The sequence below is a fragment of the Ictalurus furcatus genome, chromosome 21, assembly GCF_023375685.1.
Source record: "Ictalurus furcatus strain D&B chromosome 21, Billie_1.0, whole genome shotgun sequence".
NCBI classification, from domain to species: Eukaryota; Metazoa; Chordata; class Actinopteri; order Siluriformes; family Ictaluridae; genus Ictalurus; species Ictalurus furcatus.
The window spans coordinates 12,664,350-12,678,051 of NC_071275.1; the positions used below are offsets into that span (position 1 = coordinate 12,664,350).

The 13,702-nt window shown below is 39.9% G+C and overlaps 1 protein-coding gene across 1 annotated transcript; it reads right to left on the reverse strand.

Annotated features, from left to right (window-relative positions):
• Window positions 1-1,045: 1,045 nt before the first annotated feature.
• LOC128625282 (acidic mammalian chitinase) lies at window positions 1,046-4,081 on the reverse strand. The gene is made up of 11 exons (XM_053653481.1): window positions 3,955-4,081; window positions 3,851-3,877; window positions 3,546-3,750; window positions 3,363-3,419; window positions 3,074-3,239; window positions 2,822-2,946; window positions 2,531-2,654; window positions 2,212-2,394; window positions 2,010-2,126; window positions 1,780-1,912; window positions 1,046-1,696 (listed from the first exon to the last, which is right to left on the reverse strand). The coding sequence occupies exons 1-11, from the start codon at window positions 3,977-3,979 to the stop codon at window positions 1,440-1,442; spliced, it is 1,419 nt and encodes a 472-aa protein (XP_053509456.1). The 5' UTR covers window positions 3,980-4,081; the 3' UTR covers window positions 1,046-1,439.
• Window positions 4,082-13,702: the final 9,621 nt, after the last annotated feature.

Below are 13,702 nucleotides of genomic sequence, written 5' to 3' on the forward strand. Positions count from 1 at the left end.
CTACAAAAATTTTTGGTCCCAATAAGCCTTTAAGTTGCTGTCTCCTCCAATGTCCTCTGTGTGAATAAGACCTTTTTGTGGACTTTGACAGGACAATACTACTAATTGATAATATCATGTATTTAATAATGTCCTCAAATATCATTCTATATATTTTTTCAATGTATTTACCTTCCCAAAACATGCAGACTGAGTAATTTGTCACAGAGCTGGCCATTGCTGCCAGCTGTAGTCAGGAATGCACAGCTGATGCAGTTTTGTGATACACTAAAAAGTTTTGTGGAAAGGCAATGATGCTAATAAATAGAGGCAGAAAATTAACAGCTAATCTGCATGTATGTTTGTAGAGTGGGAAGAAAGAATCTTGACTAGTGATTCAGTACACTTAAAACTAAGAAGAACAATTGTCTGTTATATGTTATTAGTTTCTTTGACACAAAACTAACTTACAACTGATTTGGCTCAAGAAAAAACATATTTGACTATTTCACATTTGTGAAGAAAGCAGTGTGCCTGCAGAGAAATTGTTACAGCCCACATCTTCCTGTTAAACAGACCTTGCAAAAGTGGGGGGAAAGGCACATAAACATCTACTTGCTCATTAACATGATTATGCTATCAGTCTCAGTAAATCACAACTTCTTATTTTTTTGTTACATCTCAGCTTAAGGATAGATGTAGATATTGTAAGAATCTTGTATATAATTCTAGCTCTATTACACAAAAATTTCAACACTATCTATCAACAGTTATTTATCCGGAAGTGGTATCTCAGTGATTAAGATGTTCAAATCCCAGCACTGCCAAACTGCCACTGCTGGGTCCTTGAGCAAAGCCCTTAACTCTCAAATGCACAGTTGTATAAATGAGATCAATGTAAGTCGCTCTGAATAAGGGCGTCTGCCAAATGCCATAAATAAATAAAATAAATCTATGACCTAGTGAGCTTTGTGATATTCTGAGCATTTAAAGGGTTGCATTTTCCTGAAAAGATTAAAACTGCAGCATTTTTTTTAATTCAAAAAACAAATACAAATACAATGAATTAAATGGTCTTTGCTTCAAAACATTTGTTTTATTGCTCAAAAAATAGACAAATTAATGTGGTATAAACATTATAATTTTCAAAACTAAAAACATATTTAAGAGTTTAATATCAATGATTGTTAATGAACATTTACAGCAGGATTTAAAATGTTTAAAAAGACACATTGGGCACGGGTCCGTAAACAACAGTGTTCTGAATGTTTGTGTGTGTGTGTGTGTGTGTGTGTGTGTGTGCTCTGAAGATAAATTAAGACTAATCACAATTTGTTCTGTTCATCAAGGGTTCTACCAATACTGTTTCAGGAATTTTACCTTATATTAATTCCTAAATATAAAGTGGCATTGTTCTTGTACAGCATTAATTTAGGTTTTACTGTTGAAAGCTATTGAGTTTAAGGCTTAGCCCACACACAGCACTTGCATGTGTCATCAAAAACTGTTTTATCTGCACACCTCTCTAAAAATGTTTTACCTCCAGCACAACTATAGAACTTAGCTGGGTCTTCAGGGTGAACATAAAGGCCATCAGGCTTTCCAGCACAGAATCCACTTCCAGGTTCATGTGTGGTAGTTGTGGTAGTTGTGGTGGGCTTTGGTGTGGTTGTATCACTAGGTTTGGGAGTAGTGGTAGGAGGCGGTGTAGGCATATCTAGAATGCAAAATCAGGTGACTAAGATTTGGGTTTGAGGTTATCAGTTACGTAATAGGTAATAGGTATCAGTGGCTACCTACCAATATCCAGGAGCTTGCGTAGGTGACCCATAAGAGGATGCTTCCCCTGCCCACAGAACTCGCCCGCAAAGTCATCCAGATCCAGAGCCCAAACAAAAGCCCCCCCAAACTTGTTGCTTTGCAGATATTGTACCTATGAGGAAAGGAGTGGTAAGAGTAAGAATGTATGATGTGTATAATTGCCTTTATGCCAAAAGCTTTCCTTTGTTACTCTGTAAAATTTTAAGTACCTTGATCTCAAAGCTATCCTTGGTGTCAAAGCCAACCCATTCACCACCCTTCACAGCATAGGGTACTCTCTGATCCTCAATCCACTCAAGTTTTGTTCCTTGAAGGAATCCACAGATCTGGGGAAAGTGGTATGTGGTATCAACTAACAGCTTGGTAAAAATGCAACTGAGAACTATTTTATGTTGAACTTTTTGACAATACCTCATAGTAGGACCAGAAGCCAGCCTCTCGGGTATAGGGTCCAGCAGAGGCTGGTCCACTGGCTGGAGCTCCCACTCCAGTAGCTGTAGAAGTGAGGCGGAAGGTACGACCATATGTGGCAAATCCCATCCTCAATTTCTCCACAGGGGTACCGTTGTCCCTCCAGTATTTCATTGCATAATCCTTAAGAAACAAACATCAGTGTTGTTCAGTTTTGTAATACACAATGAATGCTAGAGGTTTAAACTGTAACGTTTAGACATTACATTGAGGAAAACAATTTAAAACAAGACATATTTTTGATCCAGAGAATTCTTACAGTGTTGAAGTAAACAAGATCTCCGAAGTCTTGAGATCCCCTATAAAGGGGGCTGTTGTGCCCTGTGAAGCTCTCCCAAGTACCATGGAAGTCATAAGTCATCACATTGATGAAGTCAAGATAGCTAGAGATTCAGTCAAATATCGATTATGAAATTCAAAGAGATAGATAGATAGATAGACAGATAGAGAACATAATTCTTTCCTAACTGATATTATTACTTTTTTTTATTCTTGCCTACCAGTTGGATACATTTTGCCAATGTATTTCAGTTAGAACTTTAAACCTTACTTTGCAATCTTTGCTATTTCATATCCAGCATCAATTGTCCCTTTGCCAGCAGATACTGCAGCAGTAAGCATGAGTTTAGGCCGTCCAGTAGCTTTAGCTTCTGCCTCATAAGCTTCCACCAGTTCCTGATCAAATTCCAACCGAAGAAGTGGTTAGACCAGACCAGAAAAAATGGACAAACTCTTTTTAAATCAACTAGTTACATCAGGTAGTTACAGCTTATACAGTGTTGGATTACATGGTCAAGTCTACCTTGCACAATAAAGTAAATCTCTGTTTGTCCTCAGGAGGACTACCTCTGGAACCTGGGTATTCCCAATCCAAATCTAGACCATCAAATCCATGTGTCCTTAGGAATGAGATGGATGACTGGATGAACTTTTGACGGTTGGCAGATGAGGAGACCGTAATGGAAAACCTGAGGAAGATTTATTTGTCATGAGTTGCATTGTCTGTACAAATTCATCTAATAAATGTTAGACTGTGATATAGTATCAGAGAACTATTATTTATAAATAAAGTGAAGAAAAAAAAAACTTACTGAGTTGAGCCAAAATTCCATCCACCAACAGCCAAAAGAGTTTTAAGGTAGGGGTTACTATAGAGATACAGGAAACATCATAAATACACTCTATCTGGTTTCATGTTGGTATTGTGAATGGTTAGATAATTACCATTACTATTATCATTACATTACATACATGATACATTTTGTCATACGTACGCTTTCTTTAAAGCATTGAAGGATTGGTAGAGGGTTTCATCATTCCATTCATATGTGACAAGTTCATTGGCATGGTTAATCATAGAAAAGGCATAAATCAGATGTGTACACAGGAAGGGGTCTACATTAGCAGGCATGTACTTCCCAGATCCAGGTCGGTATTGAGACCAGTTGGTGAAATAACACGCCAGTTGCCTGGAAGTTGCTGTAAAATGAAGACACCAATATACATAAAACAATGAAGTAACCGCAAAAGAAGTTACAGATAGTGATTTTATTGGGTATTATAAATTTGCATGACTTACCAAAGTGACACAGCACCAGGCACAATCCTACAAAAAGCAGAAGTTTTATATCAGTGTAATATATTATACAACCAAATATCAACTTGAAAGCAGTTTTTAAATACCTGCAATAAGTGTGAGTCTGGCCATTTTGATAGCACCTCTTGTGTTTTGTAATTCTTTTGTCAAGGAGAGAGGTTATTTTTAGTCATTTGTTTTACTATTTAGGAATAGACAAATATAAATTTTTGCCAGACTACTATAAACCCTAAGCACTGAAATCTTACCTGGGGTACTTTCTGCATGAAAGACAAATGTACCTACATCTCACAGAGCTTAAATAGTCTGGCTGGTGGCTTCACTAATTAGGTAAGAGATGGAAAGTCTATTAGGTCATCCGATAAAGTGTAAAATGTGGACTGATATGACATAGTGTGATGTTGGAACATGTTGGCACAGTGAAGAACTCTGGCCTTTAAAAAAAAAAATGACTATGCTTTTACAGCTTGTGCCTGTATGTTCTAGTCAGATTTTAAAAAATGAATCAGAATAACAACTGTGCTTATTTTTGCTCAGTTATTGCTAATAGATAGAACTTTGTGCAGTTCTGTGAGATGTGGTGGCATGGTAACATAATTTTGTTTAAAAATAATAGATAGATAGTAGAAAAACAGAATAAATGTTTAGGAGATTTTTTTTGTTTTTGTGTAAGTTATTGTTATGGACAACTGAATGTAAAAGCTGCATGTAGAAAAAAATTGTCAGTGTGCATATGTGTATACAATTAAATTAACATAAATATCAAAATTTATCTATAGCCAAATTTCCATATTGTTTACCTTAAATTATACAAGTTAAATTATCTGTGCTGGTGATTTTTACAGTGTAAATTGACAATTCACACATGCATTTTATCTGCTAAGCAATAAAAAAGTTCTTGTGTCCTCAGAAACTTTATCTTATCAGGGCACAGTGGTTTTATGAGGCAGCCTTTTGTATCTTAAAAAAACCCCCCACTGTTTTCCACTAATAAATATCTACCATTGGTTATCTTGGGAGGTAGCGACAGCCTCTGAACTAGAGTTTTGTTTTCTAAGATCTAGTGGATACAAAGGTCCCTTGCATTTACTGGAAAAACACCCCTCTGTATAGAGTTAGTTAGAGAATATGTGACCAGTACCATTTGGCTATACAGCAGAAGCATAGGCCAGAATGTATGGGCAAATAGTACTATTGCTGTTATTTTATATATACTTTACATATACTTTTTCATACATCACAATAGAGAATGCATATGTTATCTTATAATCTTTGTCAATTAATCCATCCATCCATCCATCTTTTGTACTGCTTATCCTTGATGGTCACGGAGAACCTGGAACCTATCTCAGGGAGCATCGGGCACAAGGCAGGGTACACACTGCCAATCCATTGCAGGGCACAATCACATACACATTCACACACCCATTCATACACCACAGACACTTTGGACATGCCAATCAGCCATGCATGTCTTTGGACTGGGGAGGAAACCAGAGTACCCAGAGGAAATCCCTGCAGAGGGAACATGAAAACTCCGCACACACAGGGAAGTGTCAGGAATCGCCCAACCATGGCGGCATGAGGCAAACGTGCTAACCACTAAGCCACTGTGCGCCCTTTTCCACGTAATATTTAATTTAAATGAAATATAAACTTCAAATAAATCATGTTTACTTTTTAACATTTCATGCATAATAGCTTTTTTGCAGTCAGGTGATTTTGATGACGTGCATAATTCGGGGGGTGGCAGGAAGTGAAAAGCAGAATAGACAAGATGGAGGAAAGTCCGTACTGTACTGGTTTAGGCACTATTACAGGAGAAAGGTACAAACAGAAAATCACAAGATATGTTGGATGTGATCCTTATATTATGAAGAGGAGTGATTTCTCTACTGAATTGAAATACTTGCGACACAAAACATAAGCATTTTGAGTTTGTGATAGTGCTTCCTATTTAGAAAATCACTTCCTGCCCTCCTTTTGCATTTCGTACCACAGCAATGCAGTGACGTGATGTCATGTTGAAACAAGCTATTCTGTGTATGAGAATACCTTTCTTTAATACGAGGAAGCAGAAGTCTATGTGTCTATCTTATCATTATATCAGTGGCAGAGATATTAGGACTATAGATAAAGGTGGTCTCCATTTGAATAGTAATGTCCTCCAAAGTTAGGTCAAAACTCCATACTGATGCCCTGCCTACAGTAGGTTTACAAACATGAGCTATTGAAATGAAAGAGCAGGATCATACAAAGTGGTTACTTAAAATATAATCAAAATTAAATAACTTTTCTCTTGTCTCTTACTGCAGTGAGGCTTCCATAGTCTCTTTTATGTTAGCAGCAAAACGTTCTTGGTTGTCCAAGCCCACCATTCTGAGTTGGTGCAGTAGGACTGTAGCTATTAGATGCAGCAACAAGAGAAATATTTTTCACATGGTACCAGCTCAATACCATGTGCACATAAACTCATACTCTTAAAGAACACTTTTACACTCTTGCCCATGACTGTTCAAGCTGAACATATTTATCTTTGCATCTGGGTTTCTGATGCACAATTGTGGTTAGAATTATGATATGTGTAACCTTTTGACTAATTGGCTGGGGGTGTGTTTTTATATCCAGTAATGAATTATGTGCATCGTTGATTCATTCATGTATTAATTCATTAATTTTTAGTTACTGATTTATCCTGGTCATGATCATGGTGGATCTGAGGCATTTAACACTGGCTGTAGATTGACTACCCTACATCGGGAGATTTTTTGGAGTTGGGAGGAACCCAGAGAACCAAGTTCAAGTTCAAGTTCAAGTGGTTTTATTGTCATTTCAACCATACACAGCTGGTACAGTACACAGTGAAACGAAACATCTTTCCTCTAGTACCATGGTGCTACATAAAACAACACACTAACCACATGAGACGACACAGAACTAAATGAGATCTGCAAACATTCTACATAAAGTGCACGTGCAGACGTGTGCTAAAAACACAGGACAGTACAGTAACTACTAAAACAGGACAGTAGGCACAGTAAGTGACAATGTAGCACCAAACAGTACACAGTTTTAGTGTGGAAGTGTCTGATATAACAGGTAGTGCAGAAGATAGGTTACAAGGAGTAACAATATAATTTAAAAATGGTATAAATGTAAACATAACATGCTATGACTGAGTATTCAGCAAATTAGATTATACCAAATATGGGCATAGCAGTTGACAATAAATTAAATACTATATTTTTATAATACAGTAGCAGCAAAAATGTAAGAGAGTCAATGTAGGAATGTGCAAAATATTGCAATTGGAGTGGGATGTTGTTCAGTTCAGAGAGAGTGTGTGTGTGTGTTTGTGTGTGTACGTGTGTGTCAGTCCAGTCTCTGAGTATTAAGGAGTCTGATGGCTTGGGGGAAGAAGCTGTTACACAGTCTGGCCGTGAGGGCCTGAATGCTTCGGTACCTTTTTCCAGATGGCAGGAGGCCGAAGAGTGTGTGTGAGTGGTGTGTGGGGTCATCCACAATGCTAGTGGCTTTACAGATGCAGCATGTGGTGTAAATGTCTGTGATGGAGGGGAGAGACCCTGATGTTCTTCTCAGCTGTCTTCACTATCCGCTGCAGGATCTTGAGATCCAATGAGCTGCAAATTCCGAACCAGACAATGATGCATCTGCTCAAGATGCTCTGAATAGTTCCTCTGTAGAATGTTGTGAGGATGGGGGGTAGGAGATGGGCTTTCTTCAGCCTTCACAGAAAGTAGAAATGCTGCTGGACATTCTTGGTTATGGAGCTGGAGTTGAGGGACCAGGTGAACACCAAGGAATTTGATGCTCTGACGATCTCCACGGAGGAGCCATTGATGTTCAGTGGAGAGTGGTCACTCCGTGCTCTCCTGAAGTCAACAACCATCTCTTTTGTTTTGTCCACATTCAGAGACAGGTTGTTGGCTCTGCACCAGTCCGTTAGTCGCTGCACCTCCTCTGTGTATGCTGACTCGTTCTTGCTGATGAGACCCACCACGGTCATCGGCGAACTTGATGATGTGATTGGAGCCGTGCATTGCTACACAGTCGTGAGTCAGCAGAGTGAACAGCAGTGGATTCTGCTGATTGCAGGGCTGATTGCACACAGCCCTGAGGGGCCCCCGTGCACATCTTGGTGGTGCTGGAGAAGTTGTTCCCGATCCGGACTGATTGAGGTCTCCCAGTCAAGAAGTCCAGGATCCAGATGCAGAGCGAGGTGTTCAGGCCCAGTAGGTTCAGCTTTCCAGTCAGGTGCTGAGGAATTATTGTGTTGAATGTTGAACTGAAGTCTATGAACAGCATTCAAATGTAGGTGCCCTTCTCGTCCAGGTGGGTGAGGGCCAGATGTAGGGTGTTGGCGATGGCATCATCTGTTAAGTGGTTGGTGCGATATGTGAACTGCAGCGGGTCCAGTGAGGTGGGCAGCACGGTCTTGATGTGACTCATGACGAGCCTCTCGAAGCACTTCATGATGATGGATGTGAGTGCAACGGGACAGTAGTCATTGAGGCAGGACACTGGAGACTTCTTCGGCTTGGAGACGATGGTGGCAGCCTTGAAGCACGGTGGAACAATGGCGCTGCTTAGGGAGATGTTGAAGATGTCAGTGAAAACATCTGCTAGCTGATCTGCACATCCTCTGAGCACTCTGCCAGGAATGTTGTCTGGTCCAGCAGCCTTCCATGGGTTGACTCTGCACACAGTTTTTCTCACATCATCTGTGCTTAGACACAGCACCTAGTCGCTGGGAGGAGGGGTGGTCTTCCTCGCAGCCACGTCATTCTGTGCCTCAAACCGAGCGTAGAAGTTCAGCGCATCTGGAAGGGAGGCATCACTGTCAGAGGTGCGTGATGTTGTCCTGTAGTTGCTGATTGCCTGAATGCCCTGCCACATGCACCGCGTGTCGCTGCTATCTGTGAAGTGACTGTGGATTTTCTGGGGTGTGCGCGCTTTGCCTCTCTGATGGCCTGGGACAGTTTGGCCCTCACTGTTCTTAGGGCCGCCTTGTCACCTGCCCTGAAGGTGGAGTCGTGGGTCCTCAGTAGTGCTCGCACCTCCGCAGTCATCTACGGCTTCTGGTTGGAGTGTGTGGTGATGGTCTTGGAGATGGTGATGTCATCAATGCACTTGCTGATGTAGCTGGTCACTGACGCTGTGTATTCCTCCAAGTTGGTGGAGTTGCTGTCAGTTGCAGCCTCCCTGAACATGTCCCAGTCAGTGTGCTCAAAACAGTCCTGAAGAGCAGAGATGGGTCCTGCAGCCATTTCACCTGCTTCAAACCCGGTTTGGAGCATCTAACGAGTGATCTGTATGCAGGAATTAGCATAACAGAGATGTGGTCTGTGTAGCCAAAACAAAGATGCAGTGGTCTTTAAATTCATGCTATGTTGCCTGCTTGAGTCGGATGTAATCCAGTCTATTGTCCAGGGAGCAGACATTGGAGAGCGGATGGACTGGAAAGCCGGCCAGCTAGGGTTTGCTTTTAGCCTAGCATGGACCCCTGCCCTATTCCCATGCTTCCGCTTCCTCGCACACCACTTTCGACGTCCCCTCCCCCGGCCACCTGCATCAGGCGATGCCAAGGACTGGAGGCCTGGTCTCCGCAGCAAGCCGAGATCGCGTAGCTTCTCCAGCAGATCATCATGCGGGTTGATTGTTGCATGTTTTCTGTATTTTAGCAGTGTCTGGCAATGGTAAACATGAACACCGGTTTCTCTGATGTCCATGTGCTGTAAAAAAAAAAAAAGGGCTACAAGACAAAAATAGCACCACTTTCGATCTGGAGAGGCCGTTGCATGCTACTGCCACGCTGCCATCTTGGAATTTGGAACCTGGAAGAAACCTAAGCAGACAAAAGGAGAACATGTGAAATTCCACACAGGCAGTAATCTTAATAGCTCAAGATTGACCCGGGTGGTAATGGGGTGGTAATGTAGCAGTGCTGCTCGCTGTGCCACTGCAACTCTCACCATGTGTCTTTGAATGTGCATAGATTATTTTCTGATTTATCTTTCTGTCTGTACTCATTGACTATATTAATACTTAAAATGAACTTTCAATTTCTATATGCTTTTAGATATTTGCTATCTCAAAGGAAACCTTATCACACCACATGGTCTGTCAGCCATTCATCACACAGTGTTCATCAGATATGCTAATCTGTGAATCCATTTGTAATATGTGACAGTATCTTTGTATATTGGACAGAACTATCCTTAGAGGGGTTAAGGTACAGTTAAGTAGATTCCACATTTGAGCTACATTTAAGAGGAGCATATATGAACAAGTTTGTTACTCTATTTTATTACAGATATTGTTTCTGCTGTTAGTTATTTTCAGTTATTTTATCATTTTGTATTGAACTGCTTGCTCTACAAATCAAATTGTGATTTGAGATATAAATAATGGTTCCCTTGACTTAAATAATTACATTAAATTCAGTCGAATGTATGGGCAGCAGGTAGCATTGCCACTTTAAGCTCCAGGGTCCTGGCTTGGTATTGAGCTCTATTTATTCTCTGTGTGATAGAGCTGAACAATCTTTGATTTTCCACCTACTGCATGGAGCCAAAAGATATTTTTGTGACATTTCAGCTAGAAATGGAAATCGTATGTTGTTAACTGACCAGTACTGAAAAGGTTTGTCTGAACGAGGCAGTGTGGTCTCATCAAGGTATGTTTCCAACTGTATGGCATCAGCTACTGGAACACTGCTCAGTGATACAGATGCATGCTCATCTGCAATTTCATCAAACATGCTATCCAGACTGCTACTGGGCTGGTCCTTGCAAGGCCTTCCAGTAGGCAGTTCCTCCTGCTCCTTGAGTTTGGCTGCCTCTCCAGCAGACATTTTCTGTAGCTCCAGAATCACAATTTCTTTGGGCTCCTTGGCTCTGTCAGTGTTGTAAAAGAACCTATCTTTATATCTACAACAGGAAACACATTTGCTGAGGATATGCACAATAGGATTTATGTCAAATTATTTTAGTTAATAACAATGACCTAAAAGTAAAAGTTAAAAGGAAATTTAGTGAACTGACATCCATATTTAAATCTGTAAATCATCAGTAATAAAGTGTTATAATAATGTTAATAAACGACCACAAACGTGCATATTCCTACGTTTTAATATGTTATTGTTAGAACAGAGAATCGAAGCAGGATGCAAGTGCAGGTGATCGTGTAGTTTATTAAATAAGCAGACAAATCCAAATCGTAAATCAAACTCGTGGTCAAAGTTATCCAAAATGTGAGCAAAGGCAAAGATCAAAACCAGGGAACCCAGAGCAAAATAAATGGCTTGGTAATAACAGAACACAAAGTAAGCTGAGCAATTACTTCTTGGTGAGGCTGTAACAGAAGGAGGCTTATAAAGGTGCACAGTGATGAGTAAGTGATTGTAAACAGGTGTGTGTCATTAAATGTCTGGCGAATGTGAGCGTGGAAGTGTACGTGTGTTGTGGGAAGTGGAGTCCGGGGTGGCCATATTTGTAGACCACTGTGTATGCTGGGAAATGGAGTCCATGTTATAATGAATCTAAATGAATTACAATACACATATTAGACTATTTAGTGACCTTGGATCTAGTATAGTTGCAATGCAGTAGAGCGGGTTTTGCTCCACATTGAAAAAGTGTCTTTTTTTTTTGCATCTGACTGCCACAGCATCAGCAATGCTTCACTGTGATAGAAGACCCTCCGACACAACCAGCTGGAGTGTGTGAGCAACACACGAAAGGCTTGGCAGTCCAGCATCATCAGTCCCCTTTATCATATTTTTGGCATTATCACAGAGTACAACATGGACAGAACTTTTTGGAATGGACCAAGTTTCAATCATTTCCTCAAATAAACTTGCTATTGCCTGGCCTGTATGAGAGCCACGAAACTGCTTCGCTTGCAGCACGGTCTGTTTGATTGTGAAATCCCCATCTATCCATTGTACAGTTAAGCTGATGAGAGACATTGGACACACGCTGCTAGTCCAAATATCAGTGGTAAAGCTGACTCCAGGTATGCCATGAAACAAGCTCATGATATGCTTTTTCACCAAGTCTGTGACATGATAATGTCTGGGAGTGTAATACTTGGGCTCCAAAACATTAAGAAGGCATTGAAATCCTACGTTATGAACGACTGACAGTGGTTGATCGTCAAGAACAATATACTGGGTGAGTGCCGCTGTTATTTTCACTGCCCTGGGGTTATCTGCCGACATTTTTTCTCGCCTTGCTAATGTTTGTTGCAAAGTTGGTTGTTGCATGCTGCAGCTAGCACTAAATTCGTCATGCTCGCTTTTATGTTTAGCCTTCAGATGTTTTATTAAGTTGCTTGTATTGTATGAACTTTTGTTGTACCTCCTCTCGATGTTTTGGCAGAATACAGTTTGCAGTCTGCTATGCTTTGATTTGTGTCATTAATCTTGAAGTACATCCAAACCATGGACATTTTGTGCTCTGCTGCTGCTGTTTCTTTGTGCAGCAATGTCTGTACAATGAGTGCTGTACGTACACTACATTGTGTGGTATTGGTTTTTGGTATCGAAACACTTTTTTCCAAGTACGAGAGCCAGTTCATGAGCACTGTATTGGATCGATACCAATACCAGTATTGGTATCAATGCATCCCTAAAGTCCATAGCTTTGTAAAAACAAAAATCAATTAAAAGCCTTGATTTGATCATAGCTGTTAGCATTTCAACATTATGTTAACTTTTTTGTTCAATTTTATCTCTTCTACTAATGTAAATAGCCATTTTGGCTTTTCCCAAAATAAAAATTCAATAAACAACACTTGTATTTAAATTTTTGACCATATTTCAAACCTAAAATAAAAGTTTGCACAAAACACTCCTCATTAAAACAATTAAAAAGATTTTTCAAAACATTAAATAAAGGCTTAAGCCTGGGAAAGTGCATAAAGGTGTGAAAAATAGTCTCCCTCTGACAACAAAAGGGACATTCTTAGCCAACATTTGGCTTTAAAACAGAAATAAAAGCATTAACAGCAATAATGAAATGCAGAATTCTCCATTGTACGTCTCCAGCTCTTTGAGTCAACTGTGGCTTGTAAAGTGCTTTCCATTCTAGTCTGACATTTTTACCCATCTCAGAAACAGCACACCATGGTGTATCAACTGTTTTATATAATCCCTTTTTGTTAAAAGATTTTACACAAGCTTTATACAACTTTTTACCACTACTTACATGCAAATTCATATCTGTCAACTTTTCAGACTCCAATAAAATTCATATGTATTCAGCTAACTTTGGTGAAAGAAACAGATTTGGAAACGAGTCTTTTTCATTAGGGATAAACTCTCCCTCACAGTAACCTTGAAGCATTTTGGTTTCTTCTGTTGTAAAAGCAGATTGTAATTTCAGTAGTACTTGTGCAACAAATCTAAAAGATTTAACTCTTAAAAAGCCACTACATCTTCAACTCTTCCAAAACTTGGGCCAGCCAATTTTATTAAACACCCAAGTGTTATGATATTGGATCTAATGATCGCTGTAATTAGATGTCCCACATGCACCTGAAATGTCCAAATGTAGACTCAGTCCTTTTCACGTGAAAAAGGGCCCATATTTTAAAATGATTACTGTAGAACTCCGACAACCTGGATATGTTGATTTTTCTGGGATCTGACAAGAACAAAGATTTATCCAAGCATAGTCCTTCAACAGTCTTTAAAACAGTACTGGCCACTGTTTTCCAACTTAAGTTCTCTGGACCAGTGAGAAATTTCTGTATAAATTGTAGTTGAAAAGCTGCTTTGCAAATGTACAAGTCCTTGTCCTCCTTCCTTTT